This window comes from Capricornis sumatraensis, chromosome 16, assembly GCF_032405125.1.
Source record: "Capricornis sumatraensis isolate serow.1 chromosome 16, serow.2, whole genome shotgun sequence".
Classification (NCBI taxonomy): domain Eukaryota; kingdom Metazoa; phylum Chordata; class Mammalia; order Artiodactyla; family Bovidae; genus Capricornis; species Capricornis sumatraensis.
The window spans coordinates 49,202,145-49,214,567 of record NC_091084.1 but is presented as its reverse complement, the minus strand read 5'-3'; the positions used below and the strand labels follow the sequence as shown (position 1 = coordinate 49,214,567).

The window sequence follows — 12,423 nt, the reverse complement described above, 5'->3', positions numbered from 1 at the left end:
ATGAAAGTCACACAGATTGGATATCATGTAAATGGAATATGGAAAATTTGGTTTCATAAGGCAATCTCTGTACTTTCTAAAAATGAAGACATTAATGAATTAATGACACCACAATGGTAAGGATAATTTGTGTCCCCTGGCCAGTTATATTTTTGTCTGTGGTATAGGAAGTGACCCATTGACACAAGGGTAGTTATACTACTGCCTGGAGAGCTGGCAACAGGAAGGGTCCTACTTATACCCAAATATTTTCTAACTCTTTTTGTGTGTGTGTGCACGGCCCAGAAAGCCTTCCATCTCTTCCTATAAACAGTATACACCTTAAGAAGATGTTGGTAGGATAGTAGGACAAAGTATTCTTGTTATCCTCATCACAACTGCTAGAGTGCATGTCAACATATCAATAGATATGATAAGAAACCTGTCTACCACAACTGGACAGATTGCCCAAAAACATCATTCCCCAACACGTATTTCTAGATTCATTGGTTCTGGTGGTCCTTGATAACAGAATTTCCTTGGATTTCATTTTGACCAAACACAGAGGGGTATGTGTACTTGCCACAGGCTGTACATATACAAATACCTCAGATGAACTTGAAAGCCTAATGAATAGATTATTTCAAAAGGCCACTTGGTTATAAGATGAATGAAAAGAGGACCCACTCCAAGAATTATTTTCCTGGTTGCTGTCTGGGATGGGAGGGTTTTCTCAGGAATTCTTCAAAGATGTGTCTTGATCATCATCTTCATTGTAATACATCTACTAATTTTCAAATGATTGTCTAGGCGCCTTGACAAGGCAGTCAAAAAGGAGTAATGTCTTCCTAATGCAAAATGTTGATGCCAATCCTAGAACTTGAGAATTCTTTGAAATGAAAGTCTATGATTATCACTCCTCTAATCCTGAAAAATTGATGTTGCACCCATCCATCAGAAAGTAGCCAGAGCCGTCATCACCCCTGTTCCCCTCAGGATGGAGGAGCACCAAAGAAAAGAGGGAATTGAAACTGGGCAGGACCCTAAGGGACCTTCTGGGTGATGAGACCCCTCTGTGTTCCCCTGCTTATTGTTTATAAAAAAAGCTTTAGTCTCCTAATCCTTTTCCAAATTCCAAAGGGAAGCACAGGAATTAACATTAGAGAAGGAAGGGAATGTAGAGGCAAAGTATAAAGTTAAAGCAGTCAGACAAGAAAAGTAATAATAACTTAAACAATGTCAGCCATAAAGAACTCCCAGTTCCTTTTGGAAGATATAGGTAAAGGTCTCATGTGTATTCCTCAGTTGTTTTGCAAAAACCAGAGCCCCACCAATGGACACTGCTCACCACAATCACACAGACACCAGACTGGTTGTAGTCAGAAGACTGTTGATGTTGATTCCTGAAACTTCACCTTGATATATCCTCACTGACAATCAGAGATTTGTGCAAAACTGATCACACATCTTATGATTCTATTCTTCTCACTGTCTTTGAAAACCCTTCCTTAAAAGACACGAGAGGTTTGGATCTTTTGAGCATGCATTCATATGTGTGTGCTAAGTTGTTACAGTAGTATCTGACTCTTTGTGACCCTGTAGACTACAATACTAGAGTGGATTGCCATGCCCTCCTCCAGGGGATCTTCCAGACCTAGGGATTGAATCTGTATCTCTTACATCTCCAACACTGACAGGCGGCTTCTTTACCATCTTCCTCTTTTCCTTGCTTGGTTCCTCGCAATAAATGCTATGCTTCCCCTCACCACAAGTTGATGTCAGTAGATTGATTTGCCATGAATCTGGCAAGTGGATTCCAGTTCAGTTTAGTGACAACACTACCTTTGAAAATGGTTGCAAACTATGACAGAAGATGTGTTTATATTTTAGTACTGAAAGTGCCCAGCAAGCAATAAAATCAAAGCTAACACCTCTACTGAGATGGATAAGGAGAAGCATGAATAATCCAAATATTAGAAAAATAATTGACCAAAAAACACTTGAAAAGAATGTTCATAGTCACTACTAACAAAGTTGATTTTAAGTCAAGATAAAATATCAGAGTATTCTCACAAATTCAGTTGGGGAAAAGAGAGCAAACATATAATACTACTTTAGAGGGATAGCATACTAATTGTGTATGGGCGTGAAAGTCCCATATGAAGATGATTTTTTTATGAAGATGATTTTTTCCAACTTTTATCAACATAATTAAATTGTCTATGCCTTTTTATTCAACAAACTTTAAATCTATTTCTAATAATTCTAAGAGGGGAAAATCAACAGTACAAACAGATTAGGATATCCATAAAATAATTCTCTTTGATAGCAAAAATTAGAAACAGTTTAAACATTCAAGAGTAATAAAATGTTTAATTTTCCTTCAACTATTGAATGGAAAGTTTTGCTCTAAAATTTCAGTTGCAAGTCATATAGAATGACATGAGAAATGTACACTATATTAAATAGGGGGAAAAGTGCAAAACTTCATACAGTATGAAGTTTATGTGAAAGAGAATATTATACATAGTAATTCCAAAATTATTGGACAAACAGAGAAGGCATTTTAAAATGGTCATTGCTTCGTTAGAATTACAAGTGATTTTCCAAATTTTTATCATGCTTTTCTATAGTTTCTTTTTAGATTTTTTCTACATTAAAAAATGTATTTATAAATAAATTACCCAATCAAAAAATGGGCCAAAGAACTACATAGACATCTCTCCAAAGAAGACATACGGATGGCTAACAAACACATGAAAAGATGCTCAACATCACTCATTATCAGAGAAATGCAAATCAAGACCACAATGAGGTACCATTTCACACCAGTTAGAATGGCTGAGATCCAAAAGTCTCCAAGCAATAAATGCTGGAGAGGGTGTGGAGAAAAGGGAACCCTCTTACACTGTTGGTGGGAATGCAAACTAGTACAGTCACTTTGGAGAACAGTGTGGAGATTCCTTAAAAAATTGCAAATAGAACTGCCTTATGACCCAGCAATCCCACTGGTGGGCATACACACCAAGGAAATCAGAATTGAAAGAGACATATGTACCCCAATGTTCATCGCAGCACTGTTGATAATAAACAGGGCATGGAAACAACCTAGATGTCCATCAGCAGATGAATGGATAAGAAAGCTGTGGTACGTATACACAATGGAGTATTACTCAGCCGTTAAAAAGAATACATTTGAATCAGTTCTGATGAGATGGATAAAACTGGAGCCGATTATACAGAGTGAAGTAAGCCAGAAAGAAAAAATGCATTTATTTTTCAATAAGAGAAGAAAATTTTAAATGATATTTGTCTCCACCAGTCTTGGTGGTCATATTTCTCACTTGGGAATAAAGCATTAACCTTTAATATGTTTTTGTTTTTGTTGTTCCTTTTTCTCTTCAAAGTTTCTCTTCAAAAGTTTCTAAATGCCTATCTAGTACCATAAGCCTAAAGTTCTTTCTCTTTCAAATAGATTCTTCTGAGACATCTAATTGTGGAGAGTCAATCACTTGGGATAACTTGCTGAAGATTCTCCAGGGAAACTAAAATTCCTGTGTAAGAAGATGCCAGCCCAGATTTTGAAAAACTCCTCAGAATTCTCAGCCATGAATAAGAACTTGCTTGTGCCTAACATTGAGGTAAGTTTGGGTAATTTTTAAAAATTGCCATTTGAAAAAGATAGAGATATTACTGGATAATAATACAATGGCTAAGAATATGGGCACAATTACCAAAAGACAACATTAGAAAGAAGCAATGTATTTCTCTTTCCCTTTCACTTCTTAAGAGACAATGGTTTTTGTCTTTATGGGTGGCTAGACCTAACCTCATTTCCACTTTATTCATTTCCTCATGGTGTATACATAAAAGATGGTGGACACTGGAGATTTTTATCTTTAAGTGTTTCTAATCCAGGTCCATGAAATGATAGTTTCTCTAGGTAGTGACACTTCAGGAGAGGTTTGGGAGAGCCTTTTTTATTAGAAGAGACGGTTCACATAAGATGAAGTCAGCTTAGGAAGCAGCATGAGCCTCTGAAACTTGTATCTTTGTATTTCTTCTTTCCATGGTGGTTTCTATGTAGTCTGGCCAGTAGAAGTAGACATAATGGTAATTTCTTGAATATTTAGGTGAAAAGAATCTGTACCTTGTGGCTTCACTGCTGTGTAATACATGCCATCACACTACAAGTATCTACTTAAGTCTGCTGAATGATGGGTGTGTTTGACACTGACTTTGCTTCATGAGAACTCAGGTTTATGCCACAGCTTAAACATTATTTTATTTTTTCAAATAAAAGAACAATTTTAACCATTTGGAACCTTCAATTTTACTCAAATATCCCTGAATCTATAAATTTCTTCAAATATCTTTCAGTCATTTCTACTGCCCTACAAGAAATAGCAATCCAAAGATATGGTATTGTCTGTTGTACTGATTACCTGTACAGTTATAATAAAATATTGTTTAAATGACAGCAGTATAGGCAATCAATAATCTTCAGAAATTCAAAGGTTTCTTGAGTGTTAGTTTGTATTAAAAATAAAGAAATTATTTTAGGTATAGAGACAGAGAATCCAAAAGAAAAGAATTCTGTATCTGAATGAATTCAAATTTTTTTTAAATTTTACCAAAATGTGATAAAACTTATTAATTATTTAGAAATGTAATTACTGTTTTTTTTTCTTCTCAAGAACACCTGAATTTTCACAACATGGAAAAGCATGATATTGACATCAGAGTTTGAATGCCAATCATATTAAATCCTTACTACTTCAAAAATTTTATTGAGTTTCTACAGTATGTTATCATTAGCAAGATATCCAGAACAATTTTGCATATATAACTTGCTTTCCTTATAATCTTCAAGGCAAGAGCTGTAAGACAGAGACAGTAAGGATAGTAGAAAGTATCCTTTCTAACTTTCTAAGCAGAAAGTTTGCTGCTGGACATTAAACAAAGTAAGACTCTACTGTTTATTTTTAGATAACATAGTTCAAAAATTCTTTCGCTAGAGCTTGGGAAATAAAAAACCATCCTGATTATCCTAACAAGATGAATGTTCATGGCTTTCATTGTTATCATTCTACAAACCTATCTCATATTTGGTCTCTAACCCCACCTCTGTCTCCTGTACAGAGAGCAATTGCTGACAAAGAATATAAAATGCCCCCCACATGTCAGGCTTTATGTCTGGAGCCAATATCTCCAGCCTGACACCAGGATTCTTTATCTTGAATGGTGTTCCTGGGCTGGAAACTGCACACATCTGGATCTCCCTGCCATTCTGCTCCATGTACATCATTGCTCTTGTGGGCAACTGTGGACTCATCTACCTCATCGGCCATGAGGAGGCCCTGCATCGCCCCATGTACTACTTTCTGGCCCTGCTCTCCTTCACAGATGTCACCCTGTGCACCACCACGGTACCCAACATGCTGTGCATATTCTGGTTCAACCTTAAGGAGACTGACTTCAATGGCTGCCTGGCTCAGATGTTTTTTGTCCACATGTTGACTGGGATGGAGTCTGGGGTGCTCATGCTCATGGCGCTGGACCGCTATGTGGCCATCTGCCACCCTTTACGCTATGCCAGCATCCTCACCAGTGCTGTCATTGCCAAGGCTGGTCTTGCCACTCTGCTGAGGGGTGTGATGCTCATCTTTCCATTCACTTTCCTTACCAAGCGCCTGCCTTATTGTCGAGGCAACTTCATTCCCCACACGTACTGTGACCACATGTCTGTGGCCAAGGTGTCCTGTGGCAAAGTCAAGGTCAACGCCATCTATGGTCTCTTGGCAGCCCTCCTGATTGGGGGCTTTGATATTTTCTGTATTTCTATGTCTTACACTATGATCTTGCGAGCAGTGGTGAGTCTGTCTTCTGCAGATGCTCGTCACAAAGCCTTCAGCACCTGTACGTCTCACATATGTGCTATTGTCATTACATATGTTCCAGCCTTATTCACCATTTTTACTCACCGCTTTGGGGAAAAAATCATTCCTCCTCATGTCCATATCATAATTGCTAATCTCTATTTGATGTTGCCTCCTACCCTGAACCCAGTTGTATATGGAGTCAAGACCAAGCAGATCCGGGAAGGAGTCATCAAGTTACTTTTTAAGGAGAAAGATATCTTAGCTGTGAAATAGATTAAAGCATTAATATTTAAAAGCAAGGAAGGACAAATATTTTAGATGAGATTCTTGAGTGTAAATTTTAAACCAATTAATCTCATTGTTTCATTGAATATCTGCTATAATATTAACTGACCTTTTTGTAGAACTCATCAATGGTTAAAATTAAATAAGAAATATGCCTCTGAATTTGAGGACTTTTTCCTAAAAGTACTTCCACAGTAATTTTAAAACTATTTTAAATAATGCATTGCATAGAGTCCTAATGATTTGTATGTTGAACAAACCTCTAACAGGGTGTGCATCATAAAAGAATAAAAGATTTACTGATCCTGAGTTGGAGATTCATCCGTTCTTGGGGGAAATCCATAGAAAAAGAAATCTGAGTCTGTTTCATAAGGCCCTTCACTTATTCTTATGACTTCATTTACTTCACTACTCCTCTTATCACATCATTTTGTATTACTGGGTTTAGTTTTTTAAACTATCCCATGTCTACGTAAGCTGTATTGAATTTCCCCTATTAAGGAGAATAATATTCAAATATTTGAATCGATGAGATCTAAATTAAAACTATGAAGGTAAGCAAGGAAATAGAGTCATAGAAACTTAGAACAAATAATTTCTTAAGGATAACTCTGGAAGGTTTTTGAAGCAGACATGGAATAAGTCTTTGAAATAATTGTGAAGTGGTAGTAGGAAATAGGTGAAATTCACCAGCATAATCTATAATCTTTTGGGTTTGGCTGACTGTATAGCTTTGTTTTCTTTAAGTTCAGCTACCAGAAAGCTGAAAATCTAGATTTTTGACTCCAAGGTGAGGTGGATCACTCAAAGCAAGCTTGCATAATGGCTAAGTGTTCACAAACACTGATTGCCCTTGTTTCTTGTAACAGGCCTTATTACGAACTGCAAAATTTGGAAAGCTAGGAAACTGCACGTGGATCATTGCTGGCCACTTAAGCATGAAGATACACTGTATACTGATTTCTATTACCTATATCTGTCTGTACACTGAGGAAATGCAGTTCTAGATGAAAGTTTTCTGAGTTTTATGAATTTTATTGTCAATCCAAACCATGTATCGTGACAGGTAATTGTGAAAAGCACATTTTAAATATACATTTATTAATATTGAAGGATATCATTGAAAGTAACTAGGAAAGTATGCTATATGTCTGCTAAAAATTTTGAACACTATGATATGTAACATAGAGATTTCTGAAGATATATTACACCAAAAATGCTAGTATACTTGCTACTAGATCATCTTGATTTGATGTTTTGATGATTTCCAGCAAGGATGGTAGTATAAATGTCAACAAGAACACAATTTCCCCTGACATTCTAAATATATATAAAAATACTACATTAAATATGTTTCTGAAATTATAGAGAGGAAAAACTAAAAGCAAAAAAAAATTAGAAATGAAAAGAGAAATCACAAAAACAATGGAAGAGATGAAAATTTAGTACCTATATAAAACTTTTATTCAAACAACTTCAGAATTGATCATCTATTGCTCATGTGTAAAAGTTAGATAAGCATTAATCCTAGAATCTTAAATCATCATACTGTTCTGGGGAACTAAAATCTATGCCCATTAGCCCAAAGATAGAGAAAAAATGTTATAACTGTCATAATTTTTGGAAACACTAATGCAACACATTTTATTATAGATGGATCAAGAAGACAAAGATTATTGCAGTAAAGACATTTTCTGGCAATAATCTTTCTCTCTACATTCAATTATTTTCTCTATACAGTGAAGTAATCAGAGTATATCCTGACATTTTATGAAACTCTCTTAATTCCCCACACTACACAGATAATTCACCACACCACACTACCTTCAACAGACTGGGGAAAGCTGCAAGTATAGAAACCAATTAAACAACAAGTAAGAATTAAAATGTAGCATGAAATATGCACTAGTAATTTAGCCCATAAGTCTTTACTAATAATTACTATAGGTGGGGGTATTGATAGGATAAATCTTGATTTAAGAAGTTTCTCAGATTTATACATTGTACACTAATAGCCATGGTAGAAGAACAATTCCTCAAGAAGAGAGAAGCTGATCAAACTTTGCCAAAAACTGACAGTGCTGTACGAAACTATATACTGCACTTCCATCCATGTCTAAGTACAGCAAGGATAAGAGTGGAAGGAACATACATACGAATGTTCCGTATTTGCTGAAAAACACTCAAAATAGACAAATCTAACTCTGGTTAAAAATGAATATAAACGGAAAACAATACCACCACAGACAATCATTATATTGAGCCTACGATAATGTCTTGATAAAGGAGAGACAAGATATAGCATTTAGGACAATGAAAAGACTATTGTGGGTATATGAAATGTTTACTATTAGATAAAAAAGACTATAGTTTTAAAAAATGGGAATGATTTTATATAATCTATTAAAGGGGAAGGAAAAAAAATCATAGAACAGAGATACAATGAATGGCCAGATTAGACAGAGAGATAATAAAATAATGGGATAGTAACAAAAATGATAAATGAGAGTAAGTTTAATTAGGAAAATAAAAATTGCAAACATTAAAATCTATGCTTTTAAATTAGTGATTATTAAAAATTAGTATTTAGAAAACTCTATAAGCTGTAATAGAAGACAGTAGATAAATATAATGAGGCGATAATGCTGAGGAAGATAAAGGACAGAAAATGAAGAATAAAATAAATATACTTGGGGATAATGAAGCAGTGATCAGAATTACTGAATTTTGAATATTACAGACAATATCCAAAGCCATAAAGAAAATAACGGATTAAAGTTAATATTGGATGCACACATGAGCAATGGCACACATGAGCAATGGCACCCCACTCCAGTGCTCTTGCCTGGAAAATACCATGGACGGAGGAGCCTGGTAGACTGCAGTCCATGGGGTCGCTAAGAGTCAGACACGACTGAGTGACTTCACTTTCACTTTTCAGTTTCATGCATTGGAGAAGGAAATGGCAACCCACTCCAGTGTTCTTGCCCGGAATGGACGAGGGAGCCTATGGGGTCGCACAGAGTCGGACACGACTGAAGTGACTTCGCAGCAGCAGCAGCAGCAGCACACATGAAAGTTCAAAGAGTGTGCCACATACAAAGAAAAAGCACTTCAAGAGATTACAATAGACAGGTTAAAAATATTAGCACTACAATAATGATTAAAAACAAAATTCATTTCAGATTTAGGCAGGTTACATGTAAAGAAAACAAAAGAGAAAATAGGTATGGTAAAAGAGAAACAAGAGAAGAGGGGAGAAAGAGAGAGAAGAGGGAAGGGAAATAAATGGGAGGAGACAGAATGAAAAAGAAATATAGATGTATTTTTGCAATTATTATGCAATTATTGTTATGCAATAATAATAATTATTATTATGTAATTATTATGTACTATCTTGCAACTCCAAGTTTCAGAATCTCAGTTCTTTTTTTTAATTTAAATTGATTTATTTTAATTGGAAGCTAATTACAATAGTGTATTGGTTTTGCCATACATTAACATTATTCCACCACGGGTGTACACGTGTTCCCCATCCTGAACCCCTCTCCCACCTCCCTCCCCATACCATCCCTCTGGGTCATCCCAGTACACCAGCCCCAAGCATCCTGTATCCTGCATCAAACCTAGACTGGCGATTCGTTTCTTATATGATATTACACATGTTTCAATGCCATTCTCCCAAATCATCCCACCCTCTCCCTTTCCCACAGAGTCCAAATGACTGTTCTATACATCTGTCTCTTTTGCTGTCTCACATACAGAGTTATCCTTACCATCTTTCTAAATTCCATATATATGCGTTAGTATACTGTTATTAGTGTATTTCTTTTTCGCTTACTTCACTTCTGAGCCTTAAAAATTACAGTGATTGTATGTAAAATTACCCATGGTGTTTTGTGAAGCATTATTTGGATCACTTTCATTCCTAAGTAATATTGTGACTTGTGAATATACAATTACTTATTGTACTCTTGAAGATTTTTTTGATGTACTCCTGTTAATCATACTCCTATGAGCAATATTGTATATATCTTCTGTATACATTTTTGCAACAAATATCTGTGCATTTCTTTGGTTTACAACCGCAAGGTGGGATTTCTGGATCATATGGTATTTTTAGCTTAGTTATTGGTATATCAGCTCAGTTCAGTTCAGTTCAGTTCAGTCACTCATTTGTGTCTGACTCTTTGTGACCCCATGAATTGCAGCACGCCAGGCCTCCCTGTCCATCACCAACTCCTGGAGTTCACTCAGATTCAAGTCCATCGAGTCAGTGATGCCATTCAGCCATCTCATCCTCTGTCGTCCCCTTCTGCTCCTGCCCCCAATCCTACCCAGCATCAGAGTCTTTTCCAATGAGTCAACTCTTCACATGAGGTGGCCAAAGTACTGGAGTTTCAGCTTCAGCATCAGTCCTTCCAAAGAAATCCCAGGGCTGATCTCCTTATGAATGGACTGGTTGGATCTCCTTGCAGTCCAAGGGACTCTCAAGAGTCTTCTCCAACCCCACAGTTCAAAAGCATCAATTCTTTGGCGCTCAGCCTTCTTCACAGTCCAACTCTCACACTATACATGACCACTGGAAAAGTCATAGCCTTGACTAGATGGACCTTAGTCGGCAAAGTAATGTCTCTGCTTTTGAAAATTCTATCTAGGTTGGTCATAACTTTTCTTCCAAGGAGTAAGCATCTTTTAATTTCATGGCTGCAGTCACCATATGGCATCAACTATATTCCAAGATGGTTGCACTAGTTTAAACTCTTATCCACAGATTGTCAGAACTGTGGTATTTCATTAGCAGAGACAACATTTTGCTGACAAAGGTTCATATAGTCAAAGCAATGGTTCTTCCAGAAGTCATGTACAAAGGTGAGAGTTGGACCATAAAGAAGGCTGAGAGCTGAAGAACTGACCCTTTCTAACTGTGATGCTTCTCTTCTTTTCACAGCTATTTGTAAGGCCTCCTCAGACAGCCATTTTGCTTTTTTGCGTTTCTTTTCCATGGGGATGGTCTTGATCCCTGTCTCCTGTACAATGTCACAAACCTCATTCCATAGTTCATCAGGGACTCTATCTATCAGATCTAGTCCCTTAAATCTATTTCTCACTTCCACTGTAGTATCATAAGGGATTTGATTTAGGTCATACCTGAATGGTCTAGTGGATTTCCCTACTTTCTTCAATTTAAGTCTGTATTTGGCAATAAGGAGTTCATGATCTGAGCCACAGTCAGCTCCTGGTCTTGTTTTTGTTGACTGTATAGAGCTGCTCCATCTTGGCAGAAAGTGAAGAGGAACTAAAAAGCCTCTTGATGAAAGTGAAAGTGGAGAGTGAAAAAGTTGGCTTAAAGCTCAACATTCAGAAAACAAAGATTATAGCATCTGGTCCCATCACTTATGGGAAATAGATGGGGAAACAGTGGAAACACTGTCAGACTTTATTTTGGGGGGCTCCAAAATCACTGCAGATGGTGACTGCAGCCATGAAAGTGAAAGATGCTTACTCCTTGGAAGAAAAGTTATGACCAACCTAGACAGCATATTCAAAAGCACAGACAATACTTTTCCGACCTGCCGACTAAGGTCTGTCTAGTCAAGGCTATGGTTTTTCCAGTGGTCATGTATGGATGTGAGCTGGACTGTGAAGAAAGCTGAGCGCCACAGAACTGATGCTTTTGAACTGTGGTGTTGGAGAGGACTCTAGAGTCCCTTGGACTGCAAGGAGATCCAACCAGTCCATTCTGAAGGTGATCAGCCCTGGGATTTCTTTGGAAGGACCGATGCTGAAGCTGAAACTCCAGTACTTTGGCCACCTCATGCGAAGAGTTTACTCATTGGAAAAGACTCTGATGCTGGGAAGGATTGGGGACAGGAGGAGAAGGGGACGACTGAGGATGAGATGGTTGGATGGCATCACTTACTCGATGGAAATGAGTTTGGGTAAACTCTGGGAGTTGGTGATGGACAGGGAGGCCTGGCGTGCTGTGATTCATGGGGTCGCAAAGAGTCGGACACGACTGAGTGACTGAACTGAACTGAACTGAATTGTGATGCTGGAGAAGACTCTTGAGAGTCCCTTGGACAGCAAGGAGATCAAACCAGTCAATCCTAAAGGAAATCAAACCAGAATAGTCATTGGAAGGACTGATATTGAAGCTGAAGCTCCAATACTTTGGTCCCCTGTTGCAAAGAGCTGACTCACTGGAAAAGACCCTGATGCTGGGGAAGATTGAGGGCAGGGGGAGAAGTGGGTGACAGTGGATGAGATGGCTGGA

The 12,423-nt window shown here is 37.3% G+C and overlaps 1 protein-coding gene across 1 annotated transcript; it reads left to right on the top strand.

Moving 5' to 3' along the window:
- Nucleotides 1-5,171: 5,171 nt before the first annotated feature.
- Nucleotides 5,172-6,134, top strand: LOC138092702 (olfactory receptor 52N2-like). Its single transcript, XM_068988774.1, has one exon. The coding sequence runs from the start codon at nucleotides 5,172-5,174 to the stop codon at nucleotides 6,132-6,134; it is 963 nt and encodes a 320-aa protein (XP_068844875.1).
- Nucleotides 6,135-12,423: the final 6,289 nt, after the last annotated feature.